General features: G+C 39.0%; 2 protein-coding genes across 2 annotated transcripts; one reads left to right on the top strand and one right to left on the bottom strand.

Annotated features, from left to right (window-relative positions):
* The first annotated feature begins 7,723 nt into the window (after positions 1 to 7,723).
* On the top strand, positions 7,724 to 10,619 carry LOC109408454 (polypeptide N-acetylgalactosaminyltransferase 35A). The gene is made up of 4 exons (XM_019681786.3): positions 7,724 to 7,912; positions 8,056 to 8,583; positions 9,005 to 10,304; positions 10,370 to 10,619. The coding sequence occupies exons 1-4, from the start codon at positions 7,890 to 7,892 to the stop codon at positions 10,499 to 10,501; spliced, it is 1,983 nt and encodes a 660-aa protein (XP_019537331.3). The 5' UTR covers positions 7,724 to 7,889; the 3' UTR covers positions 10,502 to 10,619.
* Positions 10,620 to 11,386: 767 nt separating this feature from the next.
* LOC109419357 (large ribosomal subunit protein bL34m) lies at positions 11,387 to 11,918 on the bottom strand. Its single transcript, XM_019693592.3, has 2 exons — positions 11,761 to 11,918; positions 11,387 to 11,700 (listed from the first exon to the last, which is right to left on the bottom strand). The coding sequence occupies exons 1-2, from the start codon at positions 11,781 to 11,783 to the stop codon at positions 11,436 to 11,438; spliced, it is 288 nt and encodes a 95-aa protein (XP_019549137.3). The 5' UTR covers positions 11,784 to 11,918; the 3' UTR covers positions 11,387 to 11,435.
* Positions 11,919 to 14,086: the final 2,168 nt, after the last annotated feature.

Raw genomic sequence — 14,086 nt, 5'->3', positions numbered from 1 at the left:
ATTTAGGAGGTACGACCCGAGCGTCTGTTAACCAAGGAGGTGCGGCTCAAATAGCGTCTGTTCTGGCATCGAGCGGCTGAGTAAGAAACGCTGCACCACACCCAGCTAGATCCAAGGTGGTAGCCCCATCAGCGTGGTTGTCCCAGTGTTGGTTGTCCCAGTGTTGGTTGGGACGTTAAACAGAACTGGCACGATGGCCCTCCGGCGAGACAGGAGTGTTGGCGTAGGCCCAATAAGCCACCCGTAAAAATCCCCATTGCGAATAACATAGGAGAAAATACGACTCGATAAATCGGCAAAGACCCACGCGGCGAAATAAGGACTACGATTGGAAACTTGGAACATGGAATTGCAAGTCACTAGGTTTCGCAGGATGTGACAGGATAATTTATGACGAACTACATCCCCGCAACTTCGACATCGTGGCGTTGCAGGAACTTTGTTGGACTGGACAGAAAGTGTGGAAAAGCGGGCATCGAGCGGCTACCTTCTACCAAAGCTGTGCCACCACTAATGAACTGGGAACAGGATTTATAGTGTTGGGCAAGATGCGACAACGTGTGATCGGGTGGCAGCCGATCAACGCAAGAATGTGCATGTTAAGAGTTAAAGGCCGTTTCTTCAACTACAGCATCATCAACGTTCACTGCCCACACGAAGGGAGACCTGATGACTAGAAAGAAGCGTTCTACGCGCAGTTAGAGCAAACATAAGATGGTTGCTCACCGCGTGACGTGAAAATCGTTGTCGGCGACATGAACGCGCAGGTAGGAAGGGAGGAAATGTACAGACCGGTAATCGGGCGAAACGGCCTGCACGCCGTATCGAATGATAACGGCCAGGGCACAGTGGTGCGTTGCTGAACAAAAGCCAGCCAAAACCTCTTACCCAAAACCCTCAAAAACATATGCAAATCATGAAATCTATCGCAAGTTTTCGCAAAATAAATCATACACCAATCGAAAGCACTGGTCTTAGGCTTACAAAATCGCACAACCACATCGCGGGCGCGCACGTCCTACTATAGTCTTAGATCAATTTTGACTCAAAAATGGGTAATTTTCAAGAATATCGAAGGATAACTCATTTGGGGCCGTCCATATACCACGTGGACAACTTAGAGGGGGGAGGGGGTTTGAGAAAAGTCCACGCTTGTCCACGGAGAGGGGGGTGGGGGTTCGTCAAATGTCCACGTGGACAACATTGACACAAGAATTATGAATCAAAGTTTTACAAACGAAACAAATTATGTCGCATTATTCATGAGATTTTCTTCAATGACAGTTCATTACATTTTATTTTATTACACATTGTTTTTCAGTTGGACATGACTTCTTCAAGGAAAAAAATCATGGTATTGACTCATCGACTAATTTGTTTTAAATTATCACAACTTCTAATTATTTACTTTTTTCATCGCGGAATAATCTGGAGATTTAAAATGGAGCGTCGACCATGCAAATGTTGGTGTTTCAGCCAGAAAGTTTTTATTAAAGTTCTGTGTATATTTCTCGAAGTTTCATATTAAGTTTTGTAAACTACTTCGAAGTTTCAAAATACATGTGAAGATTTGCAGGCTTATCTTAAACCCTTTGTGAAACTTTCTTTAAAACTTAAGATGTTTCTATAGGATATTGAAGTCTAAATCTCAGCAATATAATTTAGTTTCGACTATACTCTATGCATTCTTGAAAAGTTGCTGTAATTCTTGTTTTTGTAAAATACTGAGAAATATAATCTTACCTCAACAAAAAAAGGCAGAAATTACTTTATTTTAACAAAACAAAACATTTTAAACAACACCGTCTTCAACCAGAGATTGCACAGACTGAGCAATCACTAACATTAGGCGTTGGACATCACACGAAACATCCAATAATCCAGTGGGAAATTTTCTGTAGCTACCTAGTTCGTGCTTCTTTGAGAAAGACTTTTAAATGAAGTCACTCAAAAAGTTTTCTTCCCATATGGCTATATAATATTTGTTATTCATAAAGTTATTATTTATTTTACGAAGAAAACATGAACTATTATTTAAAAAAACTTTTTAAAATATTTTTTTTCCGTTTATATTACAAATATTAAAAAAAAAAACATTTTTTTTCCAGATGTCCACGTGGACATTGCGGGAGGGGGGTAGGGGTCAATGAAAAGTCCACGCTTGTCCATGGGGGGGGGGGGGGTGCGTCAAAAACCATGAGTTTTCTGTCCACGTGGTATATGGACGGCCCCTTTTTAGGTAGCTTTTTCACAACTTAAATGCCATATAGATGATCTTCACATATCTACGAACAAAGCCTTCAAAGCAATTATTATAGTTCGTGTGTTTATTAAAGCACGGGACACTGGCATAGCTGTGAATAAACATTATGTATAGATTTTGTATGAAGGCCATAAACCACAGTCCGTTCAGGAGGCTGTCAAAAATTCAAATTTCAATGAATCGATCTGAAATTTTGGATTTCTACAGTTGAAATATTTAGGAATCTGACAAAAATATTATATCTACGTGAAAAGCATTTTCATTTTTTAGGTTTCGACCGCCCTCGCACCACTGTGCAGCGATGCGTAAACTTTGCAGCCTCCCGTGGTATGGTAGTCCGAAGCACCTTCTTTCACCGCAAAGATATCCACAAAGAAACTTGGAGATCACCCGACCATAAAACAGAAAAGCAAATCAACCACGTTCTAATCGACGGTAAATTCTTCTCGGATATAACCAATGTTTGCACCTTCTGCAGTGCAAATATAGATTCGGATCACTACTTAGTCGCTATGCATGCGCTCAAAACTTTCGACAGTTATCACCACGCGTCGAAGTCGAACGCCACGGTTCAACATCGAGCAGCTGCGTAACGTAGAAGTGGCTCAAGACTACGCACAGCAGTTAGCAGTGGCCCTACCAACGGAAGAGCAGCTTGGCACAGCTACACTTGAAGATGGCTAGAGGGTCATCCGATCCGCCATAGGTAGTACCTCGGCTACAGCACTAGGCTTCGCGACTCCGAAACACAGAAACGACTGGTACGACGGCGAATGTAAACAGTTGAAAAACGAGAAGAATGCAGCATGGGCGAGAATGCTGCAACACCGTACGAGAGCAAATGAGGCATGTTATAGACAAGCGTGGAATAGGCAGCCATGACAGACCTGCAGTCTCATCGAGCGTTCCTTTCTAGTGAACGCATTCAACGTCTTCAAAACGCAAGGGACGCGGCTCATAAATTTTCTCAACCAATAAATGTTCAACGCCGCTGACAGACTTCGATGAAGTAGCTGCAATTGACGACGAAAATATGTCTATGCAGAATAGTATTGTAAGTATGACTAATCTTCCAAATACTTCTCCGTTTTCACAACAGAATGCGACTGAAATTCTGATCTATTGTCAAAATTTCAATCGTATGAAAACCTCAGCCAAAATGAAGGAAATTTATAAGCTCTTCCTTTTCGGCTATTCTAGCAACTGAAACAAGCTGGGATGAAAGCGTACGAAGTGAAGAAGTTCTTGGAAGTGCATTTAACGTTTTCAGAGAAGAAAGAAATTTTCTGGAGTCCCAAAAAAGGTCTGGTGGAGGAGTACTAATTGCAATTTCGAATAATTTCAATTCAGAAATTATTTTAGCACCTAAATGCAAAGACTTTGAACATGTTTGGGTGAAACCTTGCATTTCTGGCGAAACTCACGTGTTTGTCTCCGTATACTTTACCCCAGATCACGCTCATAAAACTACTTACGATATTTTTTTTCAATCAGCTGAACAAATTTTATCGCAATTTCCTCCCGAGGTTAAAGTTCACATCTATGGTGACTTTAACCAACGCCAAGGAGACTTCATTAGGGCTCTGAAAATGAATGTATCTCACTCCCAGTCGTTGGGGACAATGAAACATTGCAGTTTATTTTTGACAAAACTGCTAATTTAGGCCTCAATCAAATAAATCATGTCAAAAACCAACAAAATTGTTATTTGGATTTCTTGTTCACTAATATTTACGAAGATTTTTGCGTGAGCGAATCATTGAATCCCTTGTGGAAAAATGAAGCTTTTCACACAGCAAACGAATTATCAATATTTATTCATGGACAGCAAAAACCCAACGACTTTGAGTACGAAGAAGTCTTTGAATATCAAAAAGCTAACTATGTCAATATAAAGCGTAGACTAGACAATATAAACTGGCAATCAACACTACGGAATGAAGGAAATGTCGTAAATGCTGTAAATCTTTTTTACAACATTATTTTCAAAATTATTCATGACGAAGTCCCTAAAAAGAAAAAAAGACGTAATGTCAATTTTAAATATCCCATCTGGTATAATAAACAAATAAAAAAATTGAAAAATCGCTAACAGAAAGCGCATAAAATTTACAAAAAAAAAAAAAAAAAAAATTGCGATGAAAGTTTGGAAAAAATATTTAGACATTGCTAATCAACTAAATTTTGCCATTGACACCGCATTCGCAGAGTATAATGCCAAAACTGAAAAAGGGAGCATCCATTAAGTACGTCACGCTAAAATTGGGAATTTTCGACCCCCCCTCCCCCCTTCGTACGGATTTTTCCTATACTTAATACATTGCTTGTCACACTTTCGCAACCCCCCCCCCTCCCCCCTAGGACCGTGACGTACTTAATGGATGGCCTCAAATGAAATAAAGTCTTGCCCTAAGAATTTCTTCAATTACGTAAAAACTAATCTTAAATCTGACAATTTTCCATCTTCTATGAATCTTGATGAACACGTAGGCAACAATCCAGACGAAATATGCAACCTATTTGCATCATTTTTTCAAGAAATTTACACCACCTTTTCAGATCATGACCGTGACCGAGACTTTTTTGAATATATCTCTGAATTTCCTGTGAATATAACTCACAATGAAGTGACGGTACACGACATCTTGAACGCACTTAAAAATTTAGATGCTTCTAAAGGTGCTGGACCCGACGGCCTTCCTCCTGTATTTTTGAAGAGTCTAGCTATGGAGCTCACCACGCCACTATTTTGGCTATTTAAAAAATCTCTCAAAACAGGTATCTTCCCCAAATCATGGAAAAGCTCTTTTTGGTACCTATTTTCAAATCTGGCAAAAAATCTGACATACGCAATTACCGTGGAATTGCCATTATCTCGTGCATTCCTAAATTATTCGAAGCAATAATCAATAAAAATATATTTGCTCAAATTAAGAATAGAATAACGCACATGCAACATGGATTCTATAAAGGGCGCTCAACCGCTACAAATTTATTGGAATTCATTAACTTTTCATTGACTGCAATGGATATGGCAATCACGTAGAAGCTCTTTACACTGACTTTAGCAAGGCATTTGACCGCATTGATATTCCAATGCTACTCTTCAAATTGCAATAAATGGGTATAGAACCCCGACTTCTTAAATGGCTTGAATCGTACCTTACAAACCGCTAACAAATAATAAAAGTCAAAGGAAAAACATCACATCCCATTCAAGTCACTTCAGGAGTGCCTGAAGGTTCCCATCTGGGCCCTCTTTTATTTATTCTTTACATTAACGACATTTCCTTCATCCTGAAGAAAATAAAAGTGCTTATTTATGCCGACGATATGAAACTATATATGGAAATAAGGAATCAAGAAGACATCAACATATTTCCGAATGAAATTCGCATATTCCACACATGGTGTTCGAAAAACCTACTACAATTAAACATCAAAAAATGTTATTTAATATCATTCAGCAGAAAACGAAACACACCAAACATATCAATTTCCTTAGGAGATCAGAATGTGGAAAAATGTAGTAGAGTTAGAGATTTAGGAGTAATCTTAGATTCTAAACTTAATTTCAATGACCACTACAATACCATTATACATAGGGCAAATAATATGCTTGGCTTCATAAAACGCTTTAGCTTTAATTTGGATGACCCCTACACAATAAAAACATTATATGTTGCCTATGTTAGGTCAATCCTGGAATATTGTAACATTGTCTGGTCCCCATTTCAAAGTAGGCATATCGATCGAATAGAATCAGTACAAAAGCAATTTCTATTATATACTCTTCGAAAATTAGGTTGGACTACATTTCCTCTTCCATCTTATGAAGCGCGCTGTAGGCTTATCAATATTCAAACACTGAAACAGCGTCGTGAAACTGCAATGGTTTTATTTGTTAACGACATCCTTTCGCAGCGAATTGATTCAACTGAAATCTTATCAAAATTAAACTTTTACATACCCTCACGGCAATTGCGAATTCGACACTTGTTTAAAACTACCCATAGTCGCACAAACTATGCCAAAAATGAACCTTTGAATCAAATCATGAACATTTATAATCAACACTGTGAAACTATTGACTTAACTATGTCGCGGCATAATTTAAAGAAATATTTTAACACTATAAGAAATAACATCAGTAGTAGTACTTAAAAAAATTTAAAAGCACAAATTATAAACACATCGACCAGCATACACTATTTATATATTTTCTTATATGTATTTTATTAACAATATGTACTATAGCTTTAAGAAATGAAACAAAAACTGTATGTATATGTACTAGTCTACGTTGTTTGACGAAACTGAATAAATAAATAAATAAAAAATCTGCTATCAGACTTTGCTCGGGTTGTTCTTTTGAGTTAAGCCTGGAACACATAGCGTTTAAGTATTTTAAGTAATTACATAATATTTTCTCAACAAAAAGGGCAACATAGGTACGATTTTTCGTTTGTGCTCCATATTCATACTGCATAAATAAGAGCTACTAGTGAAAATTTTAATAATTTATTTGGAAAAAACATTTTTGCGATTTTAGTTAATATTAGACGACTTGAAAATCAATGTATTTATAAAAAAAAATAATAATTTGTTATAATTTGAAGCGCTTATTCCGCTTGCTACGAGTGAGTTATGAGATAGTCTTGTATTGCGCATTTCCCACCCCACTGGACCCCTTCCGCAGTTAGTATAAGTGCGGGATCGTGAATAAAACTGCGATTTTGCATCGAATCGTGTCGGTGTCTTCTGAGCACTTATGCATTACAAAGTGCTGAATAAGTGCGCAGAAGACACCGAAACGATTCGATGCAAAATCGCAGTTTTATTCACGATCCCGCACTTATACTAAGTGCGAAAGGGGTCCAGTTGGGTGGGAACTGCGCAATAATAAAAAATAAATTACTTTTAAATGCTTCAAAAATACGCTCAAAATAGAAGGTGACCCATCTTATATCATAGCTGACTAGTGTATCTGAGAGTCATGGTAGAAAACAGAGAAATGCGATTTTTTATCAGAATGTTATAGGGATCCATTTCATAGGTGACCCATCTTGCCCCCCCCCCCCTTTCATACACAAAGAAATATTCTTGATGAATTTCATCAATTTTGATTCCCAGTTTGAAAGTTACCAGTGTTGATTTGGCATTTGTGAATACTTTTCGTTTTTTATGTACGATATGGTAACTAATAAAAGTCCTTGCCTAATTGAATGAAACTTGCACTGAACATTATTGGTAGTTCTACTTATTAACGAAAACTCATAGCGTGGCTTAGAAATAAGATAATATTTATATTGCCAAACTCTTGAATATAGAATCGATAAAACCAACCGATAAATATGTTAGAATGGCAGCTCTGTACTGATATTCTCTCCAGCTCTCTACATCAGGCTCTCTCGGTATTCGCCTTCTGTCACTTCTATCGCTTCAGTCAGTTTTCGTCTTTACGGTCTATATACTTGATGTTTTTGGTGCGGTGCTTATCCGAAACAAACACAGAAATTGGTGATTATAATGTAATTATTTTTGTTATTTTTGTTCGATAGTTTCTATGTTTGGTCAGGACTGAATAGTTTGATTATGGATGGCCACTAAAATTTCAATCGAGTAAATGACGAAAGACAAACCGAAAAGGTAGGCAAAGCGATTGGCGACGTGAAACATGTAGAAGGTGAAAGTAAGCATTCGATAGGTGCTATTACTACCTATCGAAATCACACTGTTGCTACTGGGATAACACTTTGGCCTTTGTGATTAATTATAACGTCTCGTTTCAGAATCTCAAGGATGGTGAGCAAATCGTTTGTTTGGGGTGTGATTGCCGCATCGCTGACCTGGTCGATTAGCTTGTATCTGTACTGGAGCTTGAGCAGTAGTGGATCCAACTCTGCCATAGCTTCCATCCCCACTGCTGGTCATGGGGATAGAGGTAAAGCATTGGCCGTAATTGGCCCTGTGGAACAGACTGAGGACATGGAGAAGAGAACATTTATTCAAAACGGGCACCAGAACAATCTGGTGGCGTTGAATCCATTTGAAGGAAAGATTGAAAATGGGAAAAGTTACAGCTTGTTTAAGGAGAAATACAACCGATATCGGAAGGAAAAGGATTTTAGAAAGATAAGCCACAAACTGATGGATGAGCTGCAACCGATGATGCCGAACGGAACGGATGAATTTGGTATGGTGCGGAATTCCGAGGAGCAGTTCATCAGAGATGTAGGATACAGGAAGCATGCGTTCAACGTGTTGGTTAGCAATAAGATTGGTCCGTTTCGAAGTGTTCCGGATACAAGGCACAAACTGTAAGTAGAGATGTGATGTTAATCAATGTTATGTTCGATGGGCATCAATCATTTAAAACAGATAAGCAAGACTGATAAGCATGATTAACTTTGATAATTTGTTGCTCCGTACCCAATGTCCTGCGATAATACATATACGATATGCTATAACATTTAAGTTCATAAAATTTATGGGAAATTTTCTATTTGATTACGAAGATACAATTCTTTGATTATTCCAGAACCTTGCGAAAAAAAATCAGATACTTATAAGTAGGCAAAAATTGAATATCACTTTTTAAAAGGAATTTATAAAATTTTATTCTATTAAGTTGTGATATTCTGGCTAAAATCCATACACTTTTGAACAGTTTATTTAAGAATAATGATTTTATGGCATTTTAATATTTAACATGGTTGTTACTTTTAACTCCCATTACAGGTGCCACGAGCAAAGCTATGACAAGGTACTTCCGTCAGCCTCCATCATAATGTGCTTCTACAATGAACATTTGGAAACACTGGTCCGATCAGTGAGTTCGATCATCCGTCGAACGCCATCATATCTCCTTCATGAAATCATCTTAGTCGATGATTGCAGCGATCTGGATGATCTTCAAGATAACTTGGAGGAAGAACTGAGCGCACTCAAGAACAGTAAAGTAAGACTGATCAGAAATGCAGAACGTGAGGGATTGATGCGATCACGGGTCTACGGAGCTCGGAACGCTACCGGCGATGTGCTGATTTTCCTGGACAGCCACATCGAAGTAAACGTGGATTGGGTGGAGCCTCTGCTGCAGCGAATCAAAACCAATCGAACCATTCTGGCTATGCCGGTGATTGACATCATCAATTCCGATACGTTTGTCTACTCTTCAAGCCCTCTGGTTCGGGGAGGTTTCAACTGGGGTCTGCACTTCAAGTGGGACAATCTTCCGAAGGGGACACTGGCAAAGGAAAGTGACTTTGTTGGCCCATTTCAATCGCCAACCATGGCTGGTGGACTTTTTGCCGTGGACAGACAGTATTTCAAGGATCTCGGTGAATACGACATGGGAATGGATGTCTGGGGTGGAGAGAATCTGGAAATTTCCTTCCGCACGTGGCAGTGTGGGGGATCCATCGAGCTAGTACCTTGTTCGAGGATTGGCCACGTCTTTCGGAAACGTCGGCCGTACGGATCTCCTGACGGTTCGGACACCATGATAAGAAATTCCCTTCGCCTATCTCGTGTGTGGATGGATGACTATATCAAATACTTCTTCGAGAATCAACCGCATGCTAAAAATATTGACCCTGGAAACCTCACAGACCGTCATGAACTGAGAAAACGTCTGAACTGCAAATCTTTCGAGTGGTACTTGAAGAACATCTACCCTCAGCTGAAACTTCCAGGCGAAAAAACAACTGACAGTAATGTGTCCCAACCGAAGTTCCAGCCGTGGCACTCTCGGAAGCGCAACTATATCAGCAGTTTCCAGATTCGATTAAGCAACAGTAGCTTATGTGTAACAACTGAAAGTGCCAAGGAGAAGAGTCTGTGGAAGAAAGGATCCCATCTGGTCCTGCATCCTTGCTTGCGGGTCAAAGCGCAAATGTGGTATGAAACGGAACGGGCCGAGCTGGTGCTTGGTCAGTTGCTGTGCCTGGAAGCTCCATCGAGTGCCACCAAAGGTTCACCAATGTTGAACAAATGCCACGAAATGGGTGGCGATCAGGCTTGGAAGCACAGGAAAACGGTAACTACATATTGTCGCTGCCGAAATTTACATCAATCCATTAAATTTGCTTATTAAAATTGCAGAAAGGTACCCCTATCTATAATATTGCATCCGGCAGCTGTTTGGCCGTCAGGGAAGCCACAAAAGGTGCTCTGGTTGGGTTGGATCTATGCGTTAACTCACCACGCAGCACGTGGGATTTGGTGATTTCGTAATCGTACAAAAAAAAAAGTTAGACTATAGTTCGTCGACGGTTATCTCTTACCAAACGAATGTAATGAATCTCGAATAATTCCAGATCTTGACTAAATATAGGCAATGTTTCTTTTTCTACTTAGTTTGTGTTATTATGTGAGAAAAAAAACTTAACTTGCTACAGAAACATGACCGCTCGTTTAGCGGTCAAAAACTCCAAGGTGACATGGTGCATCACTGAGCTTTCTTTTCCAGTTCCTTCTGGAAATTATCCATGACTTCGTTCCTTATTATGTCACAGATCTTCTCCAGGAATTTATCAAGAATAGTCTTTGTAATTTCCTCAGGATTTCCTACTAAAAGCTCCATCTGACTATCTGAGAATCCTAGTTTTTTTTTCTGGAAAACTTCAGGAGTTCCTTCTGGGAATACTCCATTAATTCCATCTAAAAATCCTTCAAGATCCTTCTGGGTGCCCTTCTGGAGTTCCATCCGGCAATATTTCAGCAGTTTGTTGTGCTGGTAATATTTCCAGGAGTTTCTGCAGTTCCTAGAGAAAAACTCCCAGTCTTTTTCTTTTTTTTTCTAGTAATCTTCAAGGAGTTCCTTCTGATTACCTATTTGGAATCTTTCAAGGTTTCTTCTAGAAACCTACCGTGCACTCTTTCTGACAATCTTCCTGAAGAATGTTTCCTTGGGGCTCTACAGAAGTTTTTGCTGAGAATCCGCCAAGAGTTCCTGGAGAAATCCCTACATTCATATTAGGATTTTTTGAAAAAAAAAAATCCTCAACTAATGCTTTCTGGGCATCCCGGTCACGCTTCCCTATTTATTCATTTTCAGTAATTTAAATCGCATATTGTTTTCAATAAGGACATTTCGGCATATACTAACCACGAATCCCAAATTGTTTACCATTATATTTACCTTCAATCGATTCGAACCAACCCCCAATCAATGCGACAAAACGTGACGTCCCTTCAGAATCCTTCGCATCAAAGTTCGCCGTCCTTCCGGAGTGGCCAAACGTTTCCACCAGCCATGTACACGGACCCGCTTGGTTTCCCTCGCCCGGGGGAACTGATTCCGTATTACGGTTCTGGCGGACAGGGTAGACCAAGCGCCCCCGACAGCTGGAGTGGGTGCCAGAGCGGTGTTGATAAAACTGTTGCCGGCTGTCAGCATGTACGATTTGGGCATCGCCAGCGGGAATAGCATTCTGAAAGGAAGAAGGCAATTTATGAGTGGCAAAGTTGGACAAACCGCAACCAATACGTACTGAAACGATCGAACTAGAGCCATTTTATCCAATAAATTTATAGAAAAAACACTAAAAACTGAAGCGAAATTTACGTAAGAACGATTTTGTTATGATGTTTGCTTTTGTCACTTCACGCACAACACGATGTGCGAGCTAAGAACAGACATACGTGCGTAAATAACAGTTCTGCGTTTGACATTACCGCGTTACGGAAAAAATATGTTACGCAAGGTTCGTGTCAATGGTTAGTTACTGCGGTAAAGAAGAAAAAATCCAACGGGGTTGCGGTGGTCTCGACCGCCGCAGTCGTTCCGCAAACGTCAAAAGTGCTCGGTTCACGCTAAAAAGCTCTCACTCACTTGGTTGCCATAAAATTAAAAAATAATGAAAATTGTTTCATTTATGGTTTATGTAATCGCAATTGTTGCCACAACATGTAACTTATTTCTAAACTATATTAGGTGTAGTTTTAACACTTTAGTATGCAGCTGTACGCCATTAAACACAATTGAGATTTTCAATTATTTATTTTTGTTTCAAGGATGTGTGCATACTTTTTGAAGTGTGCAGCAGTTTGACGTTTGCGGAACAGGTCTTCTTTGTCTTCTTCACTCCGCCAGGTTGGAAGATTTCATGGATAAGCAATATTGAGCAAAGACAATCACCATTTACATTGGATTGTGGCGACATCTAGGGTTTCTGCACAAACACATTGAATGATACACAATAAATTTGTTTTGAACATTTTAGGGCAGGATTTTACACCATAAAGCTAGCTTACACGGAGAAATCAAACTACCTAATTTTTGGGTCGATTTTGCTAAAAGCTGAGTATATCGAATTAACTAGTTACCCAAAATTAGGATGTTTTCCCTCTTTCCCCCACCGATGTTGTCAAAAACAAACAGAGATGCATCTACCCAATGGGGGTCCTTGAGCCCAATAAGCCAATTTCGAGTAAATAGGTATACTCAAATTTGGGTTGAATGAGGGGGGGTCTTGGGTTGAATTTACCTACTCTTAAGTATATTTTTTTGCTGGAGGTAAAGGCAATTTACCTAGTGTGAGTTTAATCGATTTACTCAAATTTGGCTTATTGGGCGGAACTATGGGATTGCGTCAAAAGAACTCAATTTTGGGTAGTTTGGCGGTTCCGTGTGGTAAAATTAAGAACTGCACCAACGATTCTCAACCGAATGCAAAATTCTGTTAATAATACAATTATTGTACTGAAACATTGTCAATATTGCCATGCGTGCGGTACCGTTGACTGAAATCATTCTTGATGCTACTATTTTGGCATTGTAATTTCGACCATGTCGGCTTGAATGTTGCGCGTCTTGGATACATGGTTAAAAATCAGTGAAGAGAATTGGTGATTTGCTGTTGCATGAAGAAGAAGAAGAAGAAGAATGATGGTGTTTTGAAAATATCCTATCCCTATAACACAGAGGAAGTTTTTAAAATGCCTCTATAAAATCTAAAACAAAATCTAATTAAAAACGGTTTGATGTACGGTGTTAGACTTTGAACGAACTACAAATTCAGTACCTTATCAAGAAAAAAATGTTAAATTTAAATTTATACGTTCAATATGTAGTCCGTCCAAAGTCTAACACCGTACATCAAACCGTTTTTAATTAGATTTTGTTTTAGATTTTATAGAGGCATTTTAAAAACTTCCCCTGTGTTATAGGGATAGGATTTTTTCAAAACACCATCATTTTTCTTCTTCTTCTTCATGCAACATCAAATCACCAATTGTCAGACAAAAGTGGCACAAAACAAGCAACAAAGAATGTGCGACGATTAGTCTTTATCCCTACTGGTGACAGATAATGACATGATCTCGAATTTTTTTGTTGCAGACAAAACGGAAGCTGAATTTGTTGCGTACTTTTCAACTCGTGAATAATCAATTATTACTAACCCAAAGTCAAAACTGTTTGATGACAGAGCTTCACCAGAGTTGCAGTGTTTACCGACTCGAAGTTACCGTTCGAAAATCGCAATGCAAGGCTTAAAAATCTCTAAACTCGTGGTGTACGATGTTGATCCCATTATTTTCAAGTTGGGACAAACTTATGTCGCATGTGTTGTTTTGTCGCAACAAATACAGGTTGCGACATTGTCATTATTGTTGCGCGATGGTTGAATTTTGATTCACTGTTAAAAATACAACGTCAAAATAGTAGCATCAAGAATATTTTCAGTCAATGTTACCGCACGCATGGCAATATTGACAATGTTTTAGTACAATTAACAGAATTTTGCATTCGGTTGAAAACAATTATTGTTGGTGCAGTTCTTAATTTTACCATGGTTTCGGTAGAAACTACAACAA

The sequence above is a fragment of the Aedes albopictus genome, chromosome 3 (genome assembly GCF_035046485.1).
Source record: "Aedes albopictus strain Foshan chromosome 3, AalbF5, whole genome shotgun sequence".
NCBI classification, from domain to species: domain Eukaryota; kingdom Metazoa; phylum Arthropoda; class Insecta; order Diptera; family Culicidae; genus Aedes; species Aedes albopictus.
Note: the sequence above shows the minus strand (reverse complement) of the source record. Positions and strands in the feature narration are given on the sequence as shown.

Excerpts from the sequence above, each read along its gene's own strand:
- LOC109408454 (XM_019681786.3), top strand. The coding sequence starts at position 7,890 with ATGACGAAAGACAAACCGAAAAG. Across the intron at positions 7,913-8,055 it reads ACGAAAGACAAACCGAAAAG|AATCTCAAGGATGGTGAGCA; the intron begins GTAGGCAAAGCG and ends GTCTCGTTTCAG. Across the intron at positions 8,584-9,004 it reads CCGGATACAAGGCACAAACT|GTGCCACGAGCAAAGCTATG; the intron begins GTAAGTAGAGAT and ends CTCCCATTACAG.
- LOC109419357 (XM_019693592.3), bottom strand. The coding sequence starts at position 11,783 with ATGGCTCTAGTTCGATCGTTTCA. Across the intron at positions 11,701-11,760 it reads GCTCTAGTTCGATCGTTTCA|AATGCTATTCCCGCTGGCGA; the intron begins GTACGTATTGGT and ends TCTTCCTTTCAG.